This window comes from Triplophysa rosa, linkage group LG2 (genome assembly GCF_024868665.1).
Source record: "Triplophysa rosa linkage group LG2, Trosa_1v2, whole genome shotgun sequence".
Taxonomy (NCBI): Eukaryota; Metazoa; Chordata; class Actinopteri; order Cypriniformes; family Nemacheilidae; genus Triplophysa; species Triplophysa rosa.
The window spans coordinates 32004523-32023220 of record NC_079891.1 but is presented as its reverse complement, the minus strand read 5'-3'; the positions used below and the strand labels follow the sequence as shown (position 1 = coordinate 32023220).

General features: G+C 36.2%; 1 protein-coding gene across 1 annotated transcript; it reads left to right on the top strand.

Annotated features, from left to right (window-relative positions):
• Positions 1-740: 740 nt before the first annotated feature.
• Positions 741-18337, top strand: sec14l8 (SEC14-like lipid binding 8). Its single transcript, XM_057357648.1, has 12 exons — positions 741-1115; positions 1547-1622; positions 6784-6827; positions 8277-8339; positions 8478-8666; positions 8994-9089; positions 9180-9240; positions 9409-9492; positions 10462-10568; positions 16951-17090; positions 17182-17351; positions 17441-18337. Exons 1-12 carry the CDS (start codon positions 1062-1064, stop codon positions 17542-17544), a joined length of 1188 nt encoding a protein of 395 aa, XP_057213631.1. The 5' UTR covers positions 741-1061; the 3' UTR covers positions 17545-18337.
• The last annotated feature ends 361 nt before the right edge of the window (positions 18338-18698 follow it).

Below are 18698 nucleotides of genomic sequence, written 5' to 3'. Positions count from 1 at the left end.
TGTTTAATGGTTGACTACAAAGGGTCGCTTACAGCATCATTTAGTCATATACGTTATATTTATTAGCTAATTAACATATGTTACATACATAATGTTTGTTTTGCATAAGACCTACACTGTGGCCAAATTGGTCCCCAAGTGAAATGTGACAAAATAATATCAAGCTCGTATTCGTGGTTGTCCTACGGTTTTTTTAATAACAATTAAAGAAAACTCAGATACATTATTAATTCATTTATTTTTGGCTCTCTTTTTATACATCTAAGCAATACCTATGTATAATACCCCTGTCAATTCTACAGAGCATTATAGGTTTTCTATAAAAGGCACAAAAATGTTAAATGTTTTATGTCAATAATTACTTTTAGTTCACATAAACCTTCCTGCTGTTTTCTTATTAAATGTGTTGTTCTGTATTTGAAAAGTTCATTTGCAAAAACAGACGACTCGACAACGTTTTTTTACGTGCATTCTAATAGGCTATCAATCAAACTGCAGTTGGGTTGTTTTGAAAGAAGAAAAATACAGCCAACACAATAAAAACATAATAACTTAATAAAACATGATTTTTTAGAATAGTTAAAAACGGAGTTTTTTGCAAATAAACTCTTAATTTGTTCTTATGCGTTTTTCTTCTAGCAGATGGCAGAAGCAGTGACGTCACTGACGTGGCGTGACGTGACGTGACTTGACGTTGCGTGTTACCGCTGCGTATCGAGCGTCGTTTTTCATTACGAAGGTCGCTATATTTTCTCTCCTCGAGTCTCTCCTCGGACCCTCAAAAATCATCCCGCTTGTTTTGAGTTTCTGTGGCTTTGTTGTATTTACTAATCTGTCTCTGCAGAACAACACTATATCAACTGCCAAGGCCATGACAACACCTGTGAAAGCCCGTATCGAGCAATCATATTTGAAATGACGTCTTCTAATAAAAAGTGGTCCAGCAGCGCCCCACAGCGACAGAGCAGCGGCGCTACAGTTGGGAGGAGCCACGTCACATCATTTACAGTGTCGGTCTCCGGCTGAATGTTAGAGTGTTATTTCTACTGTACTCGAGCAACATGAGCGGAAGAGTTGGAGATCTGAGTGTGAAGCAGGCAGAGACTTTGGCACAGGTGAGTTATATAGAGTTTATTCCAGGAAACAACAGATTATGGATTAAATGACGCAGGCATTGTAGAGTAACGTGGTGCTATAATGACGTGGATGAAACATTTCGCCTCATCAGAGGCCACATGCCGCACATGAAAAGCAGCTTTGCTTAAAAAAAGAAAACACTATTTCCATCCAGATAAAGCACAACGTGTGTATATGGTTTATAACTTTGTCATTCTTAAATTGTGTGAACGACATCACAGCAGACGGTAGTGTAACGAGCGTTACAAAGTTACTCATAGTACATGCTTGTAACTTATATACTTTCATTCTTAAACAATTTCTTACCGTTGAGTTTTTAACAGATGAATTAATGCACGTTCATGAATTATGTGTAACACTCAAATGCGTTTCATAATGATTCAGCACTTTTTTCTCAAACTTTTGTCAGTTTCGGGAGAAGGTTCAGGACATTCTGCCTAAGTGCCCATCTCAGACTGACCACTTTCTGCTCCGATGGCTCCGAGGTGAGAGGTTCTCCTCAGCAAAATGAACCATGTTATAGTAAAAGTGCACCGTCTATTACCATAGTTTCACTCCAAATATCATGGTTAAACTGGTTATTTAGTAAAACTCTGCTTAATATTCGTAAGGGTAAGATTTATGAATCATTATGAATAATAATTCATATAAATCTCACGCAGAGGTAATGTCTACTCTGTTGAATAGAACCTCATGCGATGATTATACTTATACAACCATACGATGTATGAAACATGTGTAGATGTACACACATGCACAATTCTAATGAGCATTAAGAATGTGCTGACAGAATGAAGAATTATATTAAGTCCCAACGCTGTGTGTTGTGCTGCAACACAATACATGCAGAATTGACCTGTGATGTAGTGTTTTGTTTAGATCCGAGTTGGCTTGTTTATGCAACATTTCATGTTATGCATAATTTCGGTACCAGTAGCACACATGGAAAAAGGCTGCAACTAACTGGTGTGTCTGCAAACTTGAACTTGCAAAAGTTGATCCTCCAGAATCAGATCTGAACACACTGAAGCCTTTGAGAATGTACTTTGGCATTTAACAAAGACTGTTTTGTGTTGCTGAAAACAGTCAGTCTTGGGAAAGTTTTTTTTTTATGTGAGCTCACTAATGTATTTTTTGAGCATATACATATAAACAGTGACACCGTCTAGATTCACCAATGCATGATGGACGTGTGTAAATGTTGTACATTAAGACGGTTTATAAGTTGTTCTGTAGAGCCGTGTTATCTTCTTGCACTCATAAATGCTGTTAAAAGAGGGCAGGGTGTCTTACAAGAGGCTGATAAGATTAAACACTTGCTTATGAAACATGTCACTGAGGTCCTCAAAGATATTATGTGAGAACATGACTGTCTGAAAGCCCGTGTGCTTGACTAAATCTCAGGACGATGATTCTTAACTCTTCCGTTCCTCAACGGTTTCATTTAGTTGTGAAACTTTACTGTATTTAATATTTGAACAAATCTCTATCATGATATGATGTATTATGACTAGGGATGCACCGGTATGAAATTTTTGGCCGATAACCGATAATTCTTTACATTTAGAAACCGATGACCGATATATTGACCGATAAATATTTATATACATTTATCTGAGCCTGAAACAAAAAGCAAACCAATACAGTGGACAGGCTACGTTTATTTTCAAGCATAAACTGCAAATAACAAAATCCTACGACATTTAACTGACAAATAAATTATTATTAAATAATACATAAAGAATCACATTTCATGCGCGCTGAAACAATACTTCAGCATAACTGTTTCTTTAAGAACAGGTAGGCCAACAAAAGAAATGGCATGGTATGGCTGTTACAATTCTATATTCAACTTTAACTGACAAATAAATTATTCTTATATAATGCAAACAAGTTAACATTTGCATAAAGAATCCAAATTCATGTGCATTGAAACAATACTCCACCAAACGCAACTTTGTGCGTTTAAGAACAGGTATGCCAACAAAAGAAATGGCATGGTATGAATTTTTCAAACCAAGTAAGTTCAACAGTTTTTAACTGACAAAGAAATGTCTTATATAATGCAAACAAGTAAACAAAGAATCCAAATTCATGTGGACTAAAACAATACGCCAGCATACTTTGTGTGGGTTTTAGAACAGGTATGCTGATGAATTGGCACTATGTCTATTTGGTGACTCCACGTGAGCATGTAAGAGGGAAACGTTTTTTTTCAACGAAGAGAAGCATTTCAGCTTTCTCGCACATAAGTCTGTTTCTCTTTTCATCAATCACATTTGATGCTGCTGAGAAAAGACGTTCACTCTCGACACTTGTAGACGGAGCGGACAGGTATTTGCGTGCAGCTTGGGCCAGAGCTGGAAAACGGGACCTATTGCTTTTCCAAAACTTCAGTGGGCTCTCATTCCTGGAAATGGGCTGCTCACTTAGATATGCACTCACCTACAAAGAGGATTGCAAGTGTATTCAATCTTGATCAAAACACAAAAATACATGTACTGTAAAGCTACAAAAGCATTAACAGGTGTCAAACTAAAACGTGTTATGTCTGTGTAAATATGCTTTACAAGTAATGTTTTACTTGGAGAACAAATTTGATTTACCTGTTGTCCAACCGGAGAGGTTTCATATGTCTGATGTTGCTTGGTCTTGTTTTCTTCAAGAATTTCATCGTACATGTCAAGCAGGGATGTAGTGCTGTCGTCGCTCTCCGTGCATTTCTTTTTTGGAGGGGGCTCCGCTGTCTCTGCATTATTTTCTGGCGATGTCATATTATTCAGTTGTCCCAGCAGCATCTCCGTCACTCGTTGTCTAGTGTCTTGATCAAAAAAGCGATCTTTATACCTTGGGTCTAAGATCGTTGCTAAGAAGTACAAAGGCTCGGTGTACATGTTGTTAAAACGCTGCCTCAGACTCTCCAGCAGAGTAGTTTTTGCTGTCTTTACCCCGCTATCTGTACTAAGACTCTTAAGGTCTTTGCACATACGGTCCGAAATTTTTTATGCGTTTTTTCGTATGTGGCTCTCGTTTGTACGGTGTCTCTGAATTGTTATAAAAGGCCACTCAAAATGCTTTGCTACGGATGCGAAAAAGCAGAAAATCGAACCCGGTCCGAATTTTTTTATGACGGACGAAAATATCGGAGGCAGTGTGTAAATGTGATTGACACAACGTGAGGTCGTATTTATTTTTTAACGTGGGGAAATTTCGTACGCAAATTTCGTACTCAATGTGCAATGGGCTTTACTCAGTAAACGCTTCAGAGCCTCGACAGGGGGAGTCACGGCTGCAGTAGTTGCCGTGTATGAACTTATTTTATTCGTCAGTTCTTCGAACAGCGCAAGTAGTGTTATTGCATTTTCAACGTGGCCCCACTGGTGTGCGCTGAATGATGCGGGGAGCTCGTATTCGGCTCCGTAAGCAGCGAGTGTCCGCTTTTGTGACAACAAACTCGACATCATGTAATAAGTACTGTTCCATCATGTCGGTGTGTCTTGTTGCAGCATCTTTTTTGGTAATCCTAGCTCGGTCTGTATTTCTCCGAGTCGGGAAACGGCGAGTTTAGAATGTTTAAAATGTCCTACCATCTTTCTCCCTATTGCAATGCAATCGGAGATACTGTGCTGACTCAAAAGCCCTTCGTTAACGGTTAACTGGAGAGTGTGAGCCATACAGCCAAGACCGTTTAAACCAGAATCTTCAAGAACTTTTGCCATATTTCGGGCATTATCTCGCAATACTACGTGCACTGTTTCCTTTGTTATGTTCCAACGAACTAACATGGTCTCAAGTGCGTGCGCTACGTTTGCGCTGGTGTGAGAGCCTGAGCATTCTTGAGCATGCAGCATTGCTCTTCTTAATTCAAAGTTTTCGTCAATCCATTGAGCAGTGAGGCTCAACATACTCAGGGGACTTACGTCAGAACTCCATAAATCAGTAGTAAAAGTAATGTCAGTTACATTTTTGCTCAAAAGAGTGTGGATATGTGTTGCGATTTTGTTATATAAAGCTTTATAAATTTCGGGATGGCGAAACTTCAGGTGGCTTATTAAGTTTGTTGTGTTAAAATTTTTTGTTGTGCTGCCTCCGCGCTTTACCTCGCAATGGCAGGTCTTGCAAATTGCAGTTTTAATATGGTCTCTCTTCACTGTGAAAAATTCCCACACAGCCGACATTGTGTCTTCTTTTCTACTTTGAAGCGCGCGGCGTTCTGCGTAGCCTGCTGCGTGTTTGCGTGCTTACGCGTGACACCACGCATAATGCACCAATAAAAATGGAGAGAGCAGTGCGTACCAGAAGTGGTTTAACCAAAGGAAATAATACTTATTTATCGGTTTTAATATATCGACATAAATTTCTTATCGGACCGATAACACAAAAAAAATGCATTTATTGGCCGATTCCGATATGGCCATGACATATCGTGCATCCCTAATTATGACGCCTTTAATTGTGCAATAAATTTACTATAATAGTGATGTTACTTGAGTTTATTTCTTTTGTCTGACCGTTGACAAAAGTATTAAAGCACTCGAGCCCTTTTTAGGGAGCTGAATATCAGACCAGGAGTGGACTCTTTTGACCAACCACCCTCCAACTACTCAGCAAAGCCCTAGCAACCACCCAAAACACGATAGCATCACATAACAACACCCTGGCAACCACCAACCGCACCCTAGAGTCATGGCACAAGCATCACCTAATGCACAACAATGTGTTCTAAAGACCAGCCTATAAATTCTTTGTTCGGTGATGATGATTGACATATCCGTTCAACAGAACACTGACAGCTTTTGTCAGCTGTGTCATATAATCTTCTTTACGAGTATTAAATACTTATGACTCAACCTCGGTCTAATTCTGGGTTAGTCGTGTTTCTAGGCCAATCAGGTACAGACAAGCATGACTTATATGACAATGAGAGTAATCCACTATATCTTACTGTCTCAGGGCTGAGAACGTGAAGGATAGGGTTTGATGAAACGGTTTAAAGCGTTATTCAGTTTTTTTAGGTTGCTATATGGTCTGTAGTCTAGCTATATAGCAAAATCTTGAAGGTCATACAAATCTTGAAGGTCACCCCTTCCTTTGTAAATAGTTTCAGTGTTGAAAAGTAAAGAACTCAAAGGGGTGCAAAGATATTATTGTCATAACTTTGACTGTGCCATTGGCGAATTATTCTGTCGTTAAATTGTGTAAAGCTGACTTTAACTGGAAAAGTGATATTGTTATAAACAGATGTTGCTGACTGTATCCCTTTGCCATAAAAACGTTAAAAAATAATCTCTGGCTTAACTAGCATGTTCAGCAAACGTTCCTTCTTTTCAACTGAAATGTTACCACAAGGACAAATATTAGGCCGTTGGTTCCTATTATTTGCAAATCTGTTTTTCGAGTTTAATCATATAAAGCTCTTTGTCTGCAGCGTTATGAATGTCATGTGCACGACAGTTCATTACTGTGAATGTGTTTATTATCAGATTTTGGCTGTTAATCCAAAATGTCTATGTGGTGGTTTAAAGAAGCATCTTTTCCTGAATTAGAGCAGTTAAAGGGCCAATTCTGCAACGTTTGCTGTCCTCGTCCTGTTTTGCGCCACTTTCGCTTCTTTGTAATTTGTCTCTTTAATTTGTTATTTTCCAGCCAGGAATTTCAATCTACAGAAAGCCGAGGCTATGCTGCGCAAGGTATGACATTTAATCTTTCGTTCATGTTTTACATGCTAACATATCTACTTTGTGTTAATAGAATGGAATGAAGAAGGAAACGGACACATAAACAAGCACTTGCTTTTGGCAGTTTCGTAAGCTAAACAGCTTATACACAAACAATTACACAATCGCTAGTAACCCTGTGTAAAATTCATTACCTTTCACGATTAAATAGACTGTGTCAAATTGTTTGTAATGTATTAAGTTGAGTATGAATTTTTGGTGTCAAAAAGCTTTAAAAAATGTTTGATAACATTACATAATATGTGACCCTGGCCCACAAAACCAGTCTTAAGTAGCACGGGAACATTTTTAGTAATAGCCAAAAATACATTGTATGGGTCAAAATGATCGATTTTTCTTTTATGCCAAAAGTCATTAGGATATTAAGTAAAGATCATGTTCCATGAAGATATGTTGTAAATTTCCTACTGTAAATATATCAAAACTTTATTTTTGTGAGTAAAATACTATGCTAAGGCGATTTTCTCAATATTTTGATTGTGTTGCACCCTCAGATTCCAGATTTTCAAATAGGCCTAGTTGTATCTCGGGCCAAATATCATCATATCCTAACAAACCATACATCAATGGAAAGATTATTTATTCAGCTTTCAGATTATTTCAATATCTCAATTTCGAAAAATCGCCCCATAAGACTGGTTTTGTTGTCCAGGGTCACACGTGATGTTAAATGATGTTATCTGACGATTGTAAATCCCAGTTCACACCAGGTGTTAAGAGTCAGATAAGCACAAGCTTCTTATATTTTTCTTTTTAAGTGAAGTACAAGTATTAAAGGGACAGTTCTTTCATCATTTACTCACCCTCATGTCAATACAAACCTGTGTGACTTTCTTTCTTCTGCAGAACACGAAAGAAGATATTTTGAAGAATGTTGCTAACCAAACGACATTGACCCCCATTGACTTCCATTGTATGAACACGAAACCACCGAGACATTTCTCAAAATATCTTCTTTTTGTGTTCCACAGAAGAAAGAGTCGTATACAGGTTTTATACGACATGTGATTGTCAACAGAATTTTTCTTTTCGGTTGAACTGATACGTTTAATATCAGATGTACAGTAAATACCAGATTATGCGTGAGATTTCTACGGTAATGCTGTTGGATGTGGGATCGAATGCCATTGACTTTCTGTTACCGTTGTGTTGTTAATGTAGCTCTTGTGGTCCCTCTTTTGTCAAGTAGTATCTCTGAACCCTGTCACTAGTGTTCCTTGAACTTCAGGTCAAAGCACAGACAGCAGTATCTAATGCAGACGAATGGTGGATAATTATATTCATGCAGAACTGATAACAAAACTAATGAGCGTGTGCGTACGGTCATGCTTTGCTACGCTGACGTCTGAATCGCACAAGTAGATTTTATGCAACCGTTTTAACCATTTGTTGTTTGTGCAGCATGTGGAGTTTCGGAAGCACACGAAGGTTGACACCATCACTACAGAGTGGCAAGTGCCGGAGGTATGACACGCATAATTCTATAAAAGCTTTGGTTTTACATTGACTCTTTTTTCACGACCTGGCCCCTTTAAGAGTTTATTCGTATTGTTGACTCTGATTGGTGTAATTATCTCGCCTATTGTTTTTTTTCTTGCTCAGGTAATAGAGAAGTATCTCTCAGGTGGCATGTGCGGCTACGATCGTGATGGGAACCCGGTATGGTATGATATCATCGGGCCTATGGACCCTAAGGGTCTGATGCATTCGGCGACCAAGCAGGACTTCATCAAGTCTAAAATCAGAGACTGCGAGATGCTACAGCAGGAGTGTGACTTACAGAGCGAACGGGTGTGTGTTTGGAACGGGACAAAAGTGGAAGAGTTCCGAAAATCTCAATTTTGTCATTGTATACTCATCCTCATGCTGTTATGTGGTCATTTCTTCCACGAAATGCGAAAGGAAGACATGAAGGATTACTTCCATTTTGTAGCTATGGACACTATGAGTTACTGAATACTTCCTGAAAAACATTTCAGAGATTTTCTTAACCAAAAAATAACAGCATACAGGTTTGGACTGACATGAGTTTGAGTTAAGAATGGCAAAATCTTTACGGTAAACTGTTCCTTTAAATTTCCTTTTATTTTATCACGTTTTTTCTTTGTTTCCCTGTAGTTGGGCAAGCATGTTGAGTCTATAACTATGGTCTATGACCTTGAAGGTTTGGGAATGAGGCACTTATATAAACCTGCTGTAGAGACTTATGGAGAGGTGTGTCACGTTTATATATTATATAATTCTTTTGTTAAAATGAAAACTGTTTAAAACCTCGCTTTAATGTATTCACACTTTTTTTCATAGATTCTCACTATGTTTGAGGATCACTATCCAGAGGGACTCAAGAGGTTATTTGTTATCAAAGGTCAGCATTTACAGATGTTATCAGTATGGCATATACAGCATGTCACGTCAAACGGACAGAATGATGGCACTAAGTGCACAGTTAAAGTTATTTTGCAAGCACTTTGTCGTGCATGATACTGTGGTTTATCACGTGTGATATCAATATCTCAGCAATATTTTTTTGCAGCACCCAAACTGTTTCCTGTGGCTTATAATCTGGTGAAGCATTTTTTGAGTGAGGACACTCGTCGTAAGGTCATCGTCCTGGGATGTAAGCTGACATAAGCGTTTCACTTTTAACATCATAACAATGTACTTCATTTGTGTTTATGGCAGTCAGTTGCATGTAAAGGTATTTAGGTTGAGTGTGTGGAATTTTGTATAATTTTTTTTGAGGAATTCATGACAATTTTAACATTATTTAAGTTAGTATGCTTTAAAGCTTGAACAAGAATATATTTTTTAAATTTTATAATAACTATATATACCCAAAAAAGAACTTATTTGCACATCTTTTGCCCAAATTTATTTTAAAACAGATTTACAAACAGCATCGTTTTGGTTATTTCATTTGTTTTTGTACTTTTCTATTATTATAATTTCGTTTTATTTTTTTAGTTTTTAAATGAGCTTTTTATTGTTAGGTTTTTGTAACTGTAGTAATTGTAGTAGCAATAATAGTATTTTTGCAATTTTGTTATACTTTTGTCATTTTATTATTTTTTATGGTGCTATATACAGTAAGATGCCTATATAAGGTACCTATAGTTTTATTTTTTATTTTATTAAAATATTTAGTATATTTTACTATTAAAATATATATTTTAGTTTATTTCTCAGGCATCGTTTAAATTTTTCCAATAATTTTTAGGCCAATATTTATTTGATTTCAATCATGAAATCATGAAACATTTTCAAAGTTCTAATTTTAGTAAACGTATAATAACATTGTCTATTAATTATCTATTGACAAGAATGGAAAATCAGCTGATTTGAGGAACTAAGGCTTCCTTGAAATGGCTAAGATTGTCATTTTAAAAGAGCAGATTATTCAGTGTGGACACCATATAGGTTTATCACTAGTTTAAACTCTACAGCCCTTGCCTTCTAAGCTTGTTAGTATCTTGTGTTTGGGTATTTTTAATTTTAGGGTTGAAATTCCGTAACATTGTCACAGATGTGGTAATCGCCTCTGACATCTGAATGTTAACCACAATTCTATTTATTTTTGACTTCTCAGCAAACTGGCAGGAGGTGCTACAGAAGTACATCGCCCCTGAGGAGCTTCCAGCATACTATGGAGGCAAACTGACCGACCCTGATGGTGACCCCAGATGTCGAACCAGGGTAAGTGAGAGTCAGAGGTCACACATGGCTTAGTGACATTAGCTTGCTGACGAGTTGACGTTTAGTAGTGACATAGTCCCGCTTTTCTTAGTTTTGATCATTTTCAGTTCCCTTTTTTAATGGAATGTCACATTCAGGAAGTTGCGAGTCACAAGTGTCGAATAACAGTTTCCATTTCGTGATGCTGGAAGTGTGACGTACAGTATGTGCACAACTGCCGGACCTTCTCATTAATAATAGTCAAAAATTATGCAAAGTACACTTTTATTGCTGGTTAAAATGTTTATGACTGGTAAAATTCACTTTGGCAGCAGTCAATACTTTGCATACTTTGCTTCCTGCTCACTCAGTAGTAGTATACAGCAGAAAGAGGCTTTATAATTTGAACTGTTAATATTTGAAGAGTTTATTCCTAAAATGAGAACTTTAATTGATCAAAATCATGTTTTTTTATTGTGCATTCCAGTTAATGTCAAAGTGCAGTTGGTTTGTTTTGATTTAAGCCATAATAACAAAAAAAAGCTAACTAACACTATAAAAACATGATAACATAATAAAAAACATGGTTTTTGAAAAGTTTTAAAAACGGAGTTATCTCATTTTAGAAACAAACTCTTCATTTCTAGTTTATTTAAAAAAAAAATGTTTCAAATTAGCTTCTATTTTTATAATTTTAGTTTTCATGTTAATTTTAGCTTATTTTCCAGCTTTTTAGCTTAATTTTAGCTTAGTTTTGTTACGTGCTTTCGACATTTTTACATTGCTATATTTATGTTTAGTTGATTAATTTTTTTAGTTCATTTATTTTTAGTTCATATTTATAGTAGATCTGCTTAAACTTACGTTTTTTGATAAACCAACATTTGTAAAGGCTAATTTACATTGATTACATGACAATTTTAACATTATTTAAGTTAGTATGCTTTAAAGCTTGAACAAGAATATATTTTTTTAATTTTATAATAACTATATATAACCAAAAAAGAACTTATTTGCACATCTTTTGCCCAAATTTATTTTAAAACAGATTTACAAACAGCATCGTTTTGGTTATTTCATTTGTTTTTGTACTTTTCTATTATTATAATTTTTTTTTATTTTTTTTAGTTTTTAAATGAGCTTTTATTGTTAGGTTTTTGTAACTGTAGTAATTGTAGTAGCAATAATAGTATTTTTGCAATTTTGTTATACTTTTGTCATTTTATTATTTTTTATGGTGCTATATACAGTAAGATGCCTGTATAAGGTACCTATAGTTTTGTAATTTTAGTTTTCATGTTAATTTTAGCTTATTTTCCAGTTTTGTTACGTGCTTTCGACATTTTTACATTGCTATATTTTTGTTTAGTTGATTAATTTTTTTAGTTCATTTATTTTTAGTTCATATTTACGTTTTTTGATAAACCAACATTTGTAAAGGCTAATTTACATTGATCTACTTTCGAATGAACATATTTGTTGGCGCTTGTCAGATCATATTTTTTCGTAGTTTAATTTTGTAAATAATATTTAGTCCTGTTTTTTATTTGAGTTCAACTAGGTTGACCCTAAGAACCTCAATACTGTAAATACATTCCTGCAAATGTGCTGCTAAGTAGAATCACAAGTATGTAGTTCAATAGCGTTCATGTCCCAAAGCAAAACTTCAGCTTGCCATGAAGACATGAAGAAACAAATAAACGCGGTGAACCCGTGAAACGGTTTTGTTTATCTATATAATGAAGTTATGTATATCTTAATCATTGAATTGTCTTGAACGGCATCATAAACGTGATTATGATGCACTTGATGCTGGACCAGAGCCCGTAGCATTGCTTCATTAGTTATAGACTGACAAGTTGGCAAGGTTGGAGTTTTGGATTCATGACATGACTAATCTGTTTTAGCACTGTGGTTATGATTCTGTCTGTAGTAAATCCTGAGTGTGAAGAGCAAAGGCCCGTTACGATGGGGAAATGAGCAGTTTATAAGCATTGTGTGAAACGGCTAAAATACATTTTTAGTAGGGCTGGCAAACGATTAATCGCATCCAGAATAAGAGTTTGTCTTTACATAATATATATCTGTGTACTGTGCATAATAATTTTGTATTTATTAACACATACACATACATGCATATACAGGTGCTGGTCATATAATTAGAATATCATCAAAAAGTTGATTTATTTCACTAATTCCATTCAAAAAGTGAAACTTGTATATTATATTCATTCATTACACACAGACTGATATATTTCAAATGTTTATTTCTTTTAATTTGATGATTATAACTGACAACTAATGAAAATCCCAAATTCAGTATCTCAGAAAATTAAAATATTACTTAAGACCAATACAAAGAAAGGATTTTTAGAAATCTTGGCCAACTGAAAAGTATGAACATGAAAAGTATGAGCATGTACAGCACTCAATACTTAGTTGGGGCTCCTTTTGCCTGAATTACTGCAGCAATGCGGCGTGGCATGGAGTCCATCAGTCTGTGGCACTGCTCAGGTGTTATGAGAGCCCAGGTTGCTCTGACAGTGGCCTTCAGCTCTTCTGCATTGTTGGGTCTGGCATATCGCATCTTCCTCTTCACAATACCCCATAGATTTTCTATGGGGTTAAGGTCAGGCGAGTTTGCTGGCCAATTAAGAACAGGGATACCATGGTCCTTAAACCAGGTACTGGTAGCTTTGGCACTGTGTGCAGGTGCCAAGTCCTGTTGGAAAATGAAATCTGCATCTCCATGAAGTTGGTCAGCAGCAGGAAGCATGAAGTGCTCTAAAACTTCCTGGTATACGGCTGCGTTGACCTTGGACCTCAGAAAACACAGTGGACCAACACCAGCAGATGACATGGCACCCCAAACCATCACTGACTGTGGAAACTTTACACTGGACCTCAAGCAACGTGGATTCTGTGCCTCGCCTCTCTTCCTCCAGACTCTGGGACCCTGATTTCCAAAGGAAATGCAACATTTACTTTCATCAGAGAACATAACTTTGGACCACTCGGCAGCAGTCCAGTCCTTTTTGTCTTTAGCCCAGGCGAGACGCTTCTGACGCTGTCTGTTGTTAAAGAGTGGCTTGACACAAGGAGTGCGACAGCTGAAACCCATGTCTTGCATACGACTGTGCGTAGTGGTTCTTGAAGCACAGACTCCAGCTGCAGTCCACTCTTTGTGAATCTCCCCCACATTTTTGAATGGGTTTTGTTTCACAATCCTCTCCAGGGTGCGGTTATCCCTATTGCTTGTATACACTTTTTTTCTACCACATCTTTTCCTTCCCTTCTCCTCTCTATTAATGTGCTTGGACACAGAGCTCTGTGAACAGCCAGCCTCTTTTGCAATGACTTTTTGTGTCTTGCCCTCCTTGTGCAAGGTGTCAATGGTCGTCTTTTGGACAACTGTCGAGTCAGCAGTCTTCCTCATGATTGTGTAGCCTACAGAACTAGACTGAGAGACCATTTAAAGGCCTTTGCAGGTGTTTTGAGTTAATTAGATGATTAGAGTGTGGCACCAGGTGTCTTCAATATTGAACCTTTTCACAATATTCTAATTTTCTGAGATACTGAATTTGGGGTTTTCATTAGTTGTCAAGTCATAATCATCAAAATTAAAAGAAATAAACATTTGAAATATATCAGTCTGTGTGTAATGAATGAATATAATATACAAGTTTCACTTTTTGAATGGAATTAGTGAAATAAATCAACTTTTTGATGATATTCTAATTATATGACCAGCACCTGTATTTAAGAAAAATCTCAAAATTAATAAACATTTATATATAATTTAAATTACTGGTAAATATAAATAAATACATGTAAATATTTCCTAAATATGTATTCATGTGTGTGTGTTTGCATTTATGAATACAAAAATAATATGCACAGTACACAGACATATATTACGTAAACACAAACTTTTATTCTGGATGCGATTAATCGCCATTAATCGTTTGACAGCCCTAATTTTTAGGTTTACAAAAATACTCCTGTGTGTGTGTGTGCTCAGGCATAGATACATAGGATTTACGTATATACAGCAGGGGTGTAGTGATGCACAAAATTCAAACTGAAACAGATTTTTAAAACATTAACCTTTTGCAATAACATACAACTTTTATATAACTTTTAATACAGTTTTAGAATTGACAACATTTAAGGTTTAATTGAACAGAAAGAACAGAATAATAAAATGAACATAACATAAAATTTAAAGCATGTTGACGCAAGTTGACGCTCAACCAGTAAGATCACACAAGACATAATATTTTGAAAAATTGACCCAGATCTACAACACAGATCATTTTTAAGTATTGAGGTATATCATGTCACCTTATATATTTATATACTTGTATACCTGCATTTATAACATGCAGAATCATAACTAAAAGGCGGGTTCTGAACTGAGACATGTTGTCTCTGTGTGTAGATACACAGGTAACGCTGCCCCCTTCAGGACTGGAGGTCTTAAAAACACTGCAGACGACGCCACGCTCTGAATACTGAAGTGGATTAATATTTAGTTGTGTTGTTAGACTGTCGTACTTGTTGCACAAGTGTTTCTGTCAGATGAATGCATTTTGTGTTAGTTGTTTATTTTGACTTAGTTATTAATGGTTTGAAAAACATGGGATTCTTTTGGCTGTTGTAATGTATCTTCCACATTGTAGTGTGGGAACGTGTGTTAACCGTGTTTGTTTTCTTTCTGGTGTGACGTGGACGGCAGTTTCCTTGCCTATGAAACCAGTAATCTACCTTAATGAAAACCAGAGCACTTCTTTCATACGAGAACTTGCTAAAGGTTAAAATGCAGCTAGATAAGATAGATTACAACAGATAAGGTAATGACAACAATGCACGAAATTCATAAATTATTAAACGGATAGAAACAAAATGATTTCTTATTGAGTGGGTAACAGAAGCATTGCAAATCCTAATTCACATACGTCTCGTCTACACACCACAAGTACATACTTCTGAGTGTGTTAATAGACTGTACACCAGCAATGGGACACCTTATGAAGTCGTAAAATTCTTGTTAAAGTGATAGTTCACCCAAAAATAAAAATGATGTCATCATTTACTCACCCTTTTGTCATTTCAAACCTGTATGACTTTCTTTCTTCCGCAAGAACACATAAGAAGATATTTTGAAAAAGGTTGTTAACTGGACCCCATTCACTTGCATTGGTTTTGTATTCATACAATAGAAGTAAACCGGGTCCAGTGCTATTCGGTTGCTTTCTTCAAAATATCTTCTTTTTTGTTCAGCGGAAGAAAGTACGTCATAAAGGTTTGAAATGACAAGAGTAAATGATGACAGAAGTTTCATTTTTGGGTGAACTGTCACTCTAAAAATGTGTTATTATTTTAAGTAATTGCATTTAAAATCTGGGGTAGTGGCATCTTGCTCTAATCACAAAAACCTGTTTCTGAAGTTGTAAAAGAAGGTAAAAAGATGTTGTCTCAAATCTTTTTCTGTGCAAGGGATTGTGGGTAATAAAACCATGCACAGATACATAATACTGTACCAAGAGGACTGTATGTGGGAAGTTGACAAATATACCGTACCATGTATCATATGGTGTAACATAGCAAATGTTTTGAAAACGAACTGTTAATAATATTTTGTATTATGAATATTTATATTTATAATATAAAATAGCATAAGAGAGATTGATCTTCAATCTTCGTTTTTTTCTACATTTTTGCTGTCACACCATAGGACATTTTTTTTGTCTTTAGTCTAATGTGAAAAAGTTTGTCAAACAAATGGTGCATGGTATTTGGGGTTTTATGAGTTGTTTTGTTTAGACATCAGTTACTAAGTAATATTTCTCGTTGTGACTCCAGACAATTGTGACCTTAACTTGTTTTTAAGTGTCTGGGGCCGGTTGTATAAAGCACCTTAAGTGTAATTTTCCCTTAAGTGTGTCCTTAAGTATACCTTAAGTTTTACTTAAGTTATTCTCCTATTGTATTTGCTAAAGGAAAATCACCCCTTAAGTGTCATACTTAAGGGAAAAACTTAAGGTGCTTTATGCAACCGGGCCCTGATGTTTATGTTAAGTGTTGTATTGTATTCTTTGATCGTCTGGCTCGTGAAATAAGAGGCCTGGTAACTAGCTGTTGCATCTGAAAAGCGGTTTCTTCCTAATTAAAAGCTCCTGTGATCCGACTACTTTACCGTCTCTATTCTTTTCTTTATGTTTGCATGTCTTTAATCCCAATAAATACTGTGCTAATCATATGTCAGGCTATTTTCGTTTTGCACGCATGATGTTTCTGTAAGTTTCATTCCCCTTTGTCCATTTCATAATCAAACTAATACCAATTCACCTAATTCACCCAAAGTAAAGTTTGGTTTTATGTGTGCGTGTGTTCTTTTCAGATTACATTTGCAGCTGAGATACCGAGGTCTTACTACGTTCGAGATGCCATTAAAACAGACTACGATCACAGCGTGACGATCGGCCGTGGCTCGTCTCACCAAACGGAATATGAGATACTTGCGCCAAACTGTGCGCTGAGGTGAGCAGATCGCATTAGATATGAAAGAGCATCAGCCAGTATTACTTGATTTCTATAATATTATTCATTGTTTTTGTTTTATGGTCTTCAGGTGGCAGTTTGCCTGTGATGGTGCTGATATAGGTTTTGGTGTCTATTTGAAGAAGAAAATGGGAGAGTGGGTGAAGGCCGGACAGATGAAGGAGACTGTGCCAAATCAGCGCTACAATGCACACCTGGTACCCGAGGATGGATCACTCACCTGTCCAGAACCAGGAGTGTGTAAGTGCAGGAGCTGTTTCATGAAGACAAACAATAAACTTTCTAAACTGTATGAAAATGAATTGACTAATATCGATCTCTTTTCTCAGATGTTCTGCGGTTTGACAACACTTACAGTATTTTCCAGTCCAAAACGGTCAGCTTCTCAGTGGAGGTCCTCTTACCTACTAATGTCAACCAATCAGAGTCTTAGAAATGCAACGACAACATCAACAAGCAGCAGCAGATAACTGAGATTGTCAAACTACTTCAATGACTGTTACTCTGCTGCGTAACAAGCTATTAAACGCTTTTACAGTATATACTGCATACTTCACTATATACTTCACTGATTATCGTGCAATGACAGGCTGTATTGTCCAACTAAATGCCTGTGTGATTTTTTTATACTTTACATTTTAATTTCTACTTACTGTCTTACATTAATGAAGTGTTTATTATTTAACTCCACTTACTGGAGCGACTGTATTATGACTCAAACATTACACTCAAAATCTTTTAGTGTATACAGTTTTATTCAAGCTTGCCTGTCACGAATAGTTTTTGATTGCTTAAACGAATGTTTTGGTTTTATTTCACAAATGAATTCCTGAAATGAGACACTCAAATAAGCCTACACATGTCTCAAACCTTGGTCTGAGATTAAATCATGATTAACTTTAGCTTGTTACGTTGATAAAACACTTTTCTGTTTACAAAAGAATACTCGGATCATGTTTTAATTTATATCTTTGTTTCTTGAAAGCTCATTGTTGCTTTCCACAATTGTAAATCATTTTGTGAAATGTTGTGTATTCAAGAGTTTTACCTCAGGTACTGTCTATGTGGCCCGTTTTTGATTTCACCGATGTTATCCGTTTTGTCGGCGTGCATGTGTGTTTTTCTATCTTTGATTTTGTAACATTAATGTAATTTATGAGTAATATTGTATTAGTTTTTATTAATTTACTATTAGAAAATGTATTAAAGTGGCTGAAGCATGGTCAGATGTTGCCGTTTTCTTTTCACATACCTTCTGGTGTATACTTATGCTTTTAGGAAAGTGTAATATAGCTCATTCTCGTGCACAAGCCGTGCAAAGATTAAGGTTTGGTCCTTTTGGTCTAAAGGAAGGAACGTTTTAAATTCGTGTTAAATCTAAATTAGAAGTTTATTATAATACTATTTTTTCTCTGCCAGTCTGATAGCGACACCCTTTGGTCAGATATCACAATAACATACATCTATTCTATCATAGCATTTATAATGAACTGTTAGTAGTTGCACCTCTGTCCTTTAGAGGGCGCCATTGTAAAGAGAATTAATGTCGTAAAACTCAACATTCCGCATGAAACTCACAAATACTTC

What these genes read in the sequence shown, in the direction of transcription:
- sec14l8 (XM_057357648.1), top strand. Translation starts at nt 1,062, where the DNA reads ATGAGCGGAAGAGTTGGAGATCTGAGTGTGAAGCAGGCAGAGACTTTG. An exon ending in AGGCAGAGACTTTGGCACAG is followed by an intron (nt 1,116 to 1,546) that starts GTGAGTTATATA and finishes AACTTTTGTCAG; the next exon opens with TTTCGGGAGAAGGTTCAGGA. An exon ending in GTGACTTACAGAGCGAACGG is followed by an intron (nt 8,667 to 8,993) that starts GTGTGTGTTTGG and finishes GTTTCCCTGTAG; the next exon opens with TTGGGCAAGCATGTTGAGTC.